Genomic DNA, 12,612 nt, shown 5'->3' on the forward strand with positions numbered 1-12,612 from the left:
CTAAAGGAAAAGAAAAAGAAAAAAATAAGAAATGACATATTCTGTATAGGAATGTCAAATAGGCTATTTGGAATGTAATCTAGAAGCATATGAGCAATAGAATAAGTCTGATGAAATAAAATGGAGCTAGATTTTTGAATGGTCTTCAAATTGCAAATAGAAATTTGTCTCTTAGACATTATGGGAATTTCTGAACTTTCTGATTATAGCCTAGAGCTGTGACTTAAGAATATCAATTTGGAACTCTGTAAAGCATGAATTGGTTGGGGGAAAGAATGGGGACAGAGAGATTAATAAAAAAAGACTATTACAATGGTTCAGGAAAGAAGTGAGGAAGGACTGTAGTAGTAGTGAGATGTATTTTGAGATAAAATTGATACATTCCACATAATTGCTTATGATGGGGCTGGGATAGAGGCAAGACTTGACTGGAAAAATAATGGTAGAGAAGTGAGAAAAAAAGAGGGAAATGAGGAAGGGAAATAAATTTGGAGAATATCATGAGTTTTGGTTTGTTTATGTTATTTAAGATGCCTGTGAAGCATCCATGTGGAGATGTCTTATATTAGTTGCCTATATGAGATTGGATCTCAGAAAAGACATAAAGGTTAGAATTGAAAATTATCCTATGAGTTCAGATGGTGATGCATTAAAGAAAACTGAGAAATATCAATTGGAAAAAAGGGAGGAGAGCCAGCACAAAAACATTATCCAAAAATTCAGACAGTATTGAATGTAAGATAGAAGTCAAAAATGACAAAAATTAAGAAAATATATTTGGATATGATAATTATGAGAGCATTAGGAACCTTGATGAAAGCAGTTTCATTGGAATGGTAGAACTTAAAGATAGAATAAGTAGGAGGTGAGAAAGAAGAGATGATTAAATATTTACGTATTTTTTCTCTGCTTGACCATTCATGACTTCTCAGCATGTGGCATATATTTATGTACCAGATTTTTCTAACTTGTGTGTCATTTGGGACTTGAAGTATAAAGGTAAATTTTACTTATCTTCTCCCCTGCCCTCTCACTCCCTTTACCTCTTCTCATCTCTCTCCTCACTCTTTCTTTCCCCTCTCCTTTTCTCCTCTCCTGTTCCCTCCTCTTCTCTCTTCTCTTCTCTTCAACTCTCCTCTTCCTCCCCCTCTCTCTCCTTCTCCTTTTCCTCCTTCCTTCCTTTCTTTTCTAGTAATTATATGAAAAGTTCTATTTATACCACAATATTTTATAGCACAACTTTTGAATGTAAAAAATTGATCCCTATTGATTGTCAGATAATTAAACAAATAATGAGGCATGAATTGTAACAGAATATGAGTGTGCCATAAAAGATGAAAATGTGATGAATACAGAGAAACATGAGGACATGACTCAATACAAAGTGACTTAAGCAGAGCCAGAAGAACAATGACTATAGTAATATAAATGGAAAAGAAGAGTTACTACATAATAACTGAAGATATGTGTTGTGAATTTATAAAGATCAAGTTTGGCCAGAAAAGACAGGAATGTATACTTCTAATCAATATTTTGCTGAGATGATGGGCTTGATATAAAGTTAGATTTTTTTCATAGTATTGGTAGGTTTTTTTTATTCTTTCTTTTTCTTTTGAAACAATTATTGTAAGGAATATTTCTGCTATGATAAGAACTATATAAGAAATATAACTGAAGTAGAAACAAATGGTATCTAAATATGTTGTTTTTTAAAGTAATGGTATTCATGATTTTTAGTAAATGTTATCTTTATTAGTTTGAAGTATTTTGAAGTCTTCAAAGCTTTTGGAGTTTTGCTGTCTTCAAACTGGATATAATATTTCCATCTGTTGTCCTTGCCATTGCCATTAAAAATATAGAAAATGTTTATATTGGAAAAAAATTGATGATTTATGATATTCCTTATTTTTGGTCAGAAAATTTCATTAAGAATATTTTCCTGGAAAATGATGGGTTTTTAAGCCTATGCTTTCCTTTTTCCTAATATCTTGCATTAAAATGAATAAAAATGCATACTGAAAGGGTACACAAAATAATTTTTAATTCTTCCATGTCTTCTTGTTAATTAGGCTAGCAACTTATGTCATCTAGGAAGAATGTGATTTTGATTCTGCAGAAAGTGACAACATCAGAAGTTTAAGTATATAGCCAATAATGAAATTAAGAGTTGAAAAAATATAACCTGAGTTCACACCAGGAATTTTTCATAACTAGTTTGGTATATAAAAGTATTCTTATATATCTAATTTATGGATGTATATCTTTAATATCAATTTTCTCAATTGTACTTACCACTATTCTAGTTCAGATCCTCTCTTGCCTGGACTATTACATTAAACATATGACTGGTTCCCTGCTTCTTCTTTTTCCCTTCCATTCAATACAGCCTCACTACTCCATCCCTCAATTGATTACTTTAAGGAATATGGTTTCATTGTAGAGGTGGTCTCTCCACTGATGCAGATTCATGGACTATTGCTGATACATTCATAATAATTTAAGCAAAGTATTGATATGCTTTTTTGAACTTACGTAATGTAGTCTTTTATCCATTCATTACTGCTGTATATTAGAAAGTTTTCTGGCTTGTCAGCATCTTCTAGAACCTAGCTTCTTAAAATGTGATTCATGACACCATTTGGTGGTCTTGTAACTGAATGTGGGGGTCATGAAATTATTATTTATTATCATTAAGTGCTTGATTTATATACATAGTTTATATACCTGTATATCCAGAATTATGCAAAAATTTCTCAGGTAAAAATGGTCATGAGTGGAAAAAGTTTAAGAAGCCTTGTTCTTAACTATTTTTGTATCTTGTTTTACTTTGACAATCTTCTAGAATATATGGACTCCTTCTCTGAGTAAAATGAATAAAATACAATAAATAGAATTACAAAGGCAACCAATTATATTGCAATGAAATTTGTATATATATGTATATTTCCTATTCACAGAGGTATAAAAACCTTGTTCTACAGTTTGTATTCCAGAAAACATGATCATCTCCATCCATGTCATCATAGCACAAATGAATGGAAGCCACCATTCTCTCAGCTGCCAAAATGATAGCTTGAATTCACAGGTCTAGCCATATTTACATATTTTACTAGATCTCTTTTAGTTGTTAGATAAAATGTAAAAATCCATTATTTAGTTGGAATTTGTTTTTCCAAATTTAATTATCTTCTTTCTTATATATTATAGCCACACTGGAATATTCACCATTGATCAACCTCATTCAGAGGTTGTATATCAGTTGATTATCTCCAACCATTCTATTTTTTTATATATTTAACACATACATAGATTAGATACCATAACAGCTTGTAAAGTCAAACTTAAAAAGAAGATACAATAATATTATTGTTATAGAATCATCTAAAGGATTTGAAAGAGTAGCTTGCTCTATTCCACTAGTTTAACCTAAGAGGAAGCTGAGTTTTAGAAACAGTGACTTAAGAAAGGTCTTTCAGACAGTTAGTGATAGAACCTAGGTCTCCTGACCATTCTCTTTGTATAATAGTATATATATTTTTGTAGAAATTTTGATTGATGGTTTCATTGATTTGGAGAAATTCCCAATTCAGAAACTTATTCCAGTGATTTACAGCATTTTTTTTGTAATTTATAGTCCTAGTGATTTGTCTGGGGTACTAGAAACTTGAATGATTTAACCAGCATTATATAGTTTGTATATTTGTCAATGTCAGGACATGGAACAAATCCTAATTGCCCTATCTCCAAAAACTGTATTCTTGATATCAATTGATTGGTCAATCAACATTTATCAAGTACTGACTATGTTCTAAGCACCATGCTAAAAGTTGAGGATACAAAGAAATATGAAAGACAATATCTGCTCTTAAGGAGCTCAAAGTTTAATGGAGGATATACAAACACAAACTTTATTCGGGCTAAATTGGAAATAATCAATAAAAACAAATCAGTAGGATAAAGGGGGGTTAGGAAAGGCTTCCTTCAGAAGGTAATATTTTACTTGGCCTTGAAGGAAGCCAGGGAATCAGGAGACAGATATAAGAAAGGAATGTATTCCATGCATTGTTGTTTTTGTTGCTGTTTAGTCATTTTCAATTGATTCTAACTCTTTGTGATCCTTTTTAGAGTTTTCTTGGCAAAGATACTGCAGTGGTTTGCAATTTTTTTCTTATTTTATAGATGAACTGAGGCAAACAGGCTTACGTGACTTGTCCAGTGTCTGAGGCTGTATTTGAATTCCTAGCCTTATATTCTATCCACAAGTTTCAGAACATTCCATGAATAGAGAACATAAAATTTTTAAAAATCCTAAAGTTTATTTTATTTTATTTTTTTTAATTTTAATAGCCTTTTATTTACAGGTTATGTGTATGGGTAACTTTACAGCATTGACAATTGCCAAACCTCTTGTTCCAAATTTTCCCCTCCTTCTCCCCACTCCCTACCCCAGATGGCGGATGACCAGTAGATGTTAAATATATTAAAATATAAATTAGAAAAATCCTAAAGTTTAAAAATGAAGTGTCCACAAAGGGAAGGAGGAAGATATAAAGTATTATAAGACTGTAAAGGATGGGAGAAGATCATGAAGAGTTTTAAAAGACACAGAGAATTTTAAAGTTGGTCCTGAACATCATAAAAAAAACATTAAAATTTATTGAATGGGAGTGATCCATCAAACCCACGCTTTTGGAAGATTGCTGCCTCTCACTATATTTAAATTTTTTTATTTGATACAATTAGCTTGGGTTTATATTTTTTTCTACTGATGGAGATTGTCATTTTAAAACCATAGCAAGCATTTATACATGTTTTATTGTGTGGTAATGGAACAACTCTTTCAAGAACACTTGATTAACACTTCATTAACTGGCATGTAATGATAGATATTGAAGTTTGAAGTTAGATAAATATTTGAAGGGATTATTTCATTTTTAAGTGAATGGACTGCTGATTTCAGTATCCACAATGATTCAGAAGTATCTTATTTTTGCTAATAGTCTTAAAGGGTTTTTCCTCTTTTCATAGAAGAAATCTCTTCAAGAGCTTCATCTTTTATATTTCAAGTATATTATCCTAAGAGCCAGAGAAAAGATTTTACAAACTGTTAACTCTTTATAGATAGAGAGGGAATCCTTTTTTCAGTTATGGAATTAGATATACAATGCATGAGGTCTTTCCAACTCTGACATCCTGTGACATAAACTGCTACTGGTTTCACTATTTATCAAATCAGCAAGGTACTGTGAAAAAAGCAATGGTTTGGAATTGAGGATCTTGGTTTGAATATAGTCTTTGCCACTTAGTATCTGTGTGATTATGGTCAAGATGCTTGCTGTCAGTAGGCAATGTACAATGAAAGGTTTCCATGAAAGAGCTTCTTCTGTCCCTTCCAGATCTAACTAAAAGCAAGAAAGGAGCAAACAAAATAATCCTAATTCTAGTCTCCTTTCTGAAACTCAATTTTAAGGGAGGAAAAAAGAATGTAAGTCTGTAAATCTGTCTTTTCTTTAAACAGCCTTCCTTGAGAATCGGTATTATTAATTTTTTTAATAGAGTCATCACTGGCAATTACATTAGGATCCACATATAACTATATTCTTCAATTTAAAATTGAGAATATAGCTTTATGTCTTTTATTCCAAGGCCAGTCATGCCTTGTTTATAAATAAATGCAGGTTTATAAAACCTTGAAGCATTGTTAGGCTTATGGTTTATGTAGTTTATAATGATGTTGGCAAAATGTACCAAATGTTATTTAGCTTGTTTTGGCTGGTGAGAGGGAATTTTCCATTCGATTTTCATAAACAGACTCATGAAATCAATGAGCTTGATGTTTTAAGCATTGTCTTGTATACATTGGCTGATTGTAGAATCGATTGACAAGGGAGAGTTGTGATGTACTCAGTCAAAGGCCTCATGTATAGAAACACAAATGGGAATTTTATGCATCCTTCCAAAGTAGTTCTTGTGAAATCTAGTCAATCTTTCAAAGTAAAAATTATAATGAATACATTATTGATTCTGAATTGAATTAAACATAAAGTATGAGAAAAATATTTGTTTTGAAATTATTTCCTAGTTTCAAATATGTAAAGCAAGACTTTGATAAATTAGAATGTGTAAAGCATAGGATTTTTAGGTAATCAGTTTCAGGTTAAATGGAAGATTATAGCATATTTTTGTTTGGGGCATCTTTATAAATGTATTACTTTAAATTTCTTCCTAAATATGAAACAGAATAGATATATGATTTGACCACTTCAATTTTTGCATTGCTTTATTATTATTATTCTAAACATTACTTCTTATTGTACACTGAATTTAATGTATGTTTATTAAGTAGTTATTATGTATTAGGTAGTGGTATCACAAAGGCTAAAGATGATGTATAGGTTCCCCCCCCAAGAGGCTTGAAATCTAGTGAGGCATATGAGACATTCATAGAAATACACAGAAAGCAATTTAGAATTTAATAAGTATATTGTAGTCTTTAAGAATTCCTTATTTCTCAGCTAAAAACCAAAGAAATTTTGAAGAACATGTATTTTTGAAGGAAACTTCTCTGTCTTACTTGTATCATACTTATTTCTGTCTTCTCTCTCTTATAGTATAAGCTTGTTAAGAGTGGGATAAATTTCTGCTATCTATTTTGGGGCCTTGGATATTGTAAAATCTTAAGAAACATTTGTTGAATTGAAGTGAAATGGAGCAAAGCCTCTCTTTCAGGTGATAGCTTATTCCTCACTGATTCTGGATAAGTAAGGTATCATATACCTTACACACACCTTTCATACACACACACACACACACACACACACACACATATATATATATATATATATATATATATATATATATATATATAAAGAGAAAGAGAGAGAGAGAGAGAGAGAGAGAGAGAGAGAGAGAGAGAGAATTTTAGAGTTCTCTATCACATACAGTTAGTGCTATATGTTGTATAAAAAGATGTTGTCTTTTCTAAATCAGTTTAGGAAGGGAACAGTTTCCAAATTTCTAAGAATGATGGAAGGCAGTGCTAGTAGGGTGGATAACATGAAAAATGTGATTGTTCTAGACATATAGGCCTAGAATATAGATATTTTTAATTAAAAAGATAAGTGGTCCTAGAAAAATAATTTAGTTTTGCTAATCTGTGTTAAGAACCATCCCTTATGTTTTCATTCAATAAAGTATATGAAATAATCCCCCAACCTGGAGATGGATAGATTTTTATTCTCTGCTTGAGGGAAGAAATAGATAAATTACTTTTTTATGACAGTTGAGGATTTAAAACAAAATTAAACAATAACTATATTCTATCATTTAAAATATGTTAATTAGGAAAGATGCCAGGATTATTTTAGTTCTTGTTTACTTTAATATAGATTTCTGAGGACATATATATTATATATACACATATATACATATTACTACTCTGAATAATGTCTACATGACTATCTCTTTAAAAATATTAATACTAATTATCTCTTGATTGACTATAAACTAAGTGGGAAAAATGGAAGGTTTAATATTCGAGTAATATGGAATGATAAACAATAGTTGTTTCCTCCCTTTGGTCCACCTATTTATTTATTTGTTTGTTTGGCTTTTAAGGAGAGATTACATTGTTGTATATTTGTGAAAATGCGTATGTTTAGAACCCATTTTTAACATCTGTAAAGTGAAGCTCTCTGTGTTACTTAGTTTGAGTTACTAGAGCTGAAATGTCTTGCAACATACATCTTTTGAAAAGTTAAATTGCACCCCGCATAGAAGGTGTGCTAGGCAGGGCAGAGATTTCAGAAATGGTCTAACCAATGCACCCTTAAGCATTAGGAACATAGTAGAGGAGACACGATGTCATAGAGAGAATAGCTAGAAAACAATATGAAAGTGTATAATTAATTAATAAATTATTTGGTCCCAAGAACCAGCAGAGAAAGTGCTCTAAGCAAAAAATGAATAATATGTTCTGGGGAGGAGGCGAAACTTTAGTGTTGGTGATATTATCTCCTTATATAAGAGAAGAGAGAAAATCAGAGTACTTTCTTGAGTGGGTACAGAGTCTGAACAAAGATTTATGTATACTAAAAAAAAACAAAACAAAAAAAAAAAAAAAAAAAAAAAAAAGATTTATGTATACAAATGGACAAGACCTAACTAGATATTGGACAACTACATCCCAGGATTTGAGGGGGTTTTGATATTGTATATTAGGGAATATTAGGGAGGACAGAAAGGACCATGTCAGAAATTTTGCAAGTTTTCATTTGGGGAGAAAGGTTTTAATTAAGCATTAAATATCATCTAATATGTGCAGGATATTATGTAAAATACTTTATAATGTTATCTCACTTGATCTTCATAAGATCCTTTTTTTATTATTCCCAATTTTATGGTAAAGAAGACTAGGCTAAATAGAAAATATTTAAATGATTCAGCCAGTAAAGTGTTTGAGCCTGGATTTGAACTTGGGTTTTTCTGATTCCCATCCTAGCACTCTCTCAACTGTGTCCCTTTGCTACTATCAAAAAATTACCATCCCAATTCAAACGACTACCATCCATATCACATGTAGCCTGAACTATTATAATTGCTTTTTAGTCTGATCTCCCTCCATCATCCATCTTCCACATAGATGCCAAAATAGCCCTCTTAGATACAGGTCTGGCAATGTCATTCCCTTCTTCAACAACAGCAAAAAAAAAAAAAAAAAATCTTCAGTGATTCTCAGGAAACCGTGAAATAACTTATAACCTTATTTCTTATCATCACCCCCTTCATGAACTCTATCTTCTAGCTAAACCAGAATAGTCAATACTCCCCAAATGCAGCATTTTACCTAGTACCACCTCCTGTTGTTAGCCATTGCCCATGTCTTCTTCCTCATGTTTTCCTAAGCTGAACTTCCTTTAAAGCTCAGTACAGATATCTTTCTCTCTTTCATTTTTGGTTAAGTAGGGGGAATTTTTCCTTCAACCTTTCTATCTCCGGAATATCTCCAGATATAAAAGAAATATTTGTTATTGAACATTTTACATTATTGGGCATATTTAGTAATTATATAAAAATTCTGGATTTATAAGGAGTCAACTTGGCTTTCCTCTAACCAGTTTTAACCAACTTCTGAGGGCTCTCTACAGAATCAGAACATATAAGCTGTGTAATAGATAGTAAAGAAGAATGATTTTCTGTATGAGATTTTCAGAAATACAGTTTTTGAAAAACATTATCTTACCAGCTAACTAATAGGGGACTTTATTAAATCAACATGGATTTATGTAGCCCTTGATGATAATAATCTTTACAATCATTTGAGGAAGAGATATGAAAGCAAAAAGATGATACCATTTGTGCTCTCAGGGAACTTTGTTTAATTGGTGACACAAAATATATACATTTGAAACAACTTATTCTTTGGTAAAATTATTAAATAACATAATTTAAATATTATAGAATTCAAATGGAAAAATATAATTGAGGAGCACATATGGGAAGAAGTGTACTATTAATAAGCAAGTAATAGAATGAGAAATTTTTAATTCAAGTCAAAGTTTTTTTGAGTTTACCATCAAAGGTGGCTTTCCTACTTTAGTAATTACTTAGTTCAGGGAAAGAGCAGTGTTTTTTATAGGACCAGAGAGGATTAGGGATGGGGTATCTATTTCTAGAGCTCTGGGGTAGAGATTGCTTCATATTTCTTTGTCTGCTGAGTCCAGGATATTGTAGTTTAGCAAGTTCTTAGAAATGGGATTTAAAACAGGCATGTTGAAACTTTATTTTAGACATAAACATTGCAAACTTAAAGCATGTGAGATTATTTGATGGAGGGACCATCAGGGTAGTAGGGTCAAGATACATACACAGAATAAGGGGAGACTGAATTAGAAGCTCACATCATCTTCATTATAAAGATAGGGTGTCAAATTGTGATTTCATTAATACAAGAATGATAATTTTAGCAGATTCCTGGAAAGGAATGACAAATCAGGACACCAGTTTAAAGGACCAACTTATTTTCAAGACACTTGATAGGCAAATGACAAGATTTTAAAAGTATATGGCTTCACAAAATTCATTCATTCATTTATTTATGTTTGTTTAGTAAATGTTTTGTATTACCCTCATAGAGTCTAAGTTGCTTCAGGTCAAGGACTATACATATCATATCACATATTATATATATATATATATATATATATATATATATATATATACATACATAGAGACTATAGAATGTATATAGATTATACATTCTAATTTTGGTTGAATGCTGCTTATGGTTTCACATGAATTCTATTGCCTTTCTTACTGCCTATAGTCAGGAGTCTGTCATGGTCTTAACTAACAGAAGGCTAATCATCTGAATGATATCTACCATAATATTTTCTCATTTTTGAGTCTTTGTATTATTCAGAAGACTATGACTTTATGCACATGTATATATTTGTTTTTACAGTGTGTGCTGGAACAGAGAACAAACTGAGCTCTCTCTCTGACCTGGAACAGCAATATCGTGCCTTGCGTAAATACTATGAAAACTGTGAGGTAGTCATGGGCAACCTGGAGATAACCAGCATCGAGCACAACCGTGATCTCTCCTTTTTGCGGGTAAAATTCTCATTCTCTCTCTCTCTCTCTCTTTCTCTCTCTCTCTCTCTCTCTCTCTCTCTCTCTCTCTCTCTCTCTCATTCTTCTCCTCCTTCTCTCTTGCTTCTCTCCTTATTTATGAGTGGTCACTGATATTACAATGCATAAAAACAAATCTGCTTGTTCATAATTGGATAAATAATGATCCTTCTATTGGCAAGGACCATGAGTGTATGAGAGATACTAAACACACAAAAAGGGAAAAGCACAAGGATAACAATTCTGTCAGATCTGACATTCTGAAAATAGAGCAGTTACAGTTTCCCAGGATGTTTGATAGCAGATATTGTCAGTGCTTAGAACATGACAACTAGCAAGTCCGCCTCTTCCTAAACTACCAGCAGGTGGAAAGCCAGTTAGGATAGGAATTGGGAAAGTCATAGGAAAAGCAGATAGGTATTGTGAGCTTAAGCAGGTGGTCTTTTTTCCTTTTCCTTCTTTGTTTTCTAGTCTTTTGAAGTTCTTAGACCAGCATATGTTTTCAGATTGAGACAAAAGCAGATATTGCATAGCTTTTAACATATAATATAGTATTACATAATATAATGTATTTGTAAGTATGGGAAATATGTCTATCAAAATACCTTTATGTGAGAATATTCAAAGATGACGATCATGAAAACTTTCTTTAATTTTTCTTAAATCAGCAAGGTATTAGATTAATATAAGTATGTTTTTCGTTAAGAAAAACTGATAAAGAAAAAAATTAATTAAAGGATGATGGTAATGATGGTCATTTATGCTATAGATGTAGACATTGGTTTTACATTCAGTACTGTAGCAGAGGTGTTTTTTTTTATTTGTTTATTTTTAAAACAATAATGTGGTAGAATATTTAAATATTATTTGATTTCCAAGAATTTTATGTATGAATTTTATATATAATAAATATATATTATACACATATAATTTTGTATATAATATAATATATACTTTTACATGTAATGGATTTTTGGTGAAATTTGCATTTTATAAATCATGAAAGAAAGGCTTTCCAGAAACACCTAACATATATATATTGAGCAATACGGTTTTCAGCAATATAATTAAAATTTTATAAGTCCTTATTTGTTCAGGCACTCAGGATCTTTGGCCTGCATTAACTTAATAAGCACTTCTAGGACAGTTGATGTCTTTTCAAAATGAACTACCACCAAATTTTTAATTATAGGGAGCAGCTAATGATTTGCAAATATTATATTGACTTTGCATTCAGTATTAATAGAAGAAATGAACACAACTTCTAATGCTTTGATGGCAAAGTTGTGGGTTTGTTAATGGTGTCTGAGACTATTTACTGAGATTTTTTTTTTTTAATGTTAAAGGTGGCTAAGGAAATTATGTAATGTGGATTCTAGATAACTATGTTTATTTGTTTTGAAGAACATAAGAAGTCATTTTGGGAAATCATCTGCGTTGGAGATTTACCAGTTCTGTAGTTTTCATGAAAACAGTTAATGTTAAGGATTGAGTTTAAATCTAGAAATTGTTTGTGTTGCCTATGGTAAACAGAGATCAGGATTCTATTACTACCAAAAACAAATAAGTGGTTTACCCAAAAAATGGATTATCAATAACTACCTGAAAAAATTAAAATCCCTAATGATAAAAAATGGAAATAAAACTTAAAATTATTTCAATTGATGCTGCTATATGTCACTATAACATTGAACATAGTTAAATGTAATAAATTTAATTCTGACAGGACTGAGGAGAGAAATAATGAGAGTATTACATTGTTGGTGGATCTGTAAGTTGTTGGGTTCTTTTGGCAAAGTAAATTGGTACTTTACAATTGAATCTGGAAAAAAAAAAGTGTTGACCTCTTTTAACCTTAGGATGTCACTACTATAATTATGTGCTACAAAATTGTTGATTGAAAAAAATCTATCTATAAAAATATTAAAAGGGGATTATTCATTTTATTAAAATGTTGGAAATAATGTGTATTGTTTGAAA

At 31.2% G+C, this 12,612-nt stretch overlaps 1 protein-coding gene across 4 annotated transcripts in view; it reads left to right on the plus strand.

The window, feature by feature from the left end:
• The window catches only part of ERBB4 (erb-b2 receptor tyrosine kinase 4), a 1,320,366-nt gene that overhangs the window by 487,913 nt on the left and 819,841 nt on the right, over positions 1-12,612 (plus strand). For all 4 annotated transcript variants that reach the window (XM_031963609.1, XM_031963611.1, XM_031963608.1 and 1 more), the window contains exon 2: positions 10,463-10,614. In XM_031963609.1, coding sequence (XP_031819469.1) covers positions 10,463-10,614 — 152 coding nt within the window. The remainder of the gene's footprint in view (positions 1-10,462; positions 10,615-12,612) is intronic.

This window comes from Sarcophilus harrisii, chromosome 3 (genome assembly GCF_902635505.1).
Source record: "Sarcophilus harrisii chromosome 3, mSarHar1.11, whole genome shotgun sequence".
In the NCBI taxonomy this organism is placed as follows: Eukaryota; Metazoa; Chordata; class Mammalia; order Dasyuromorphia; family Dasyuridae; genus Sarcophilus; species Sarcophilus harrisii.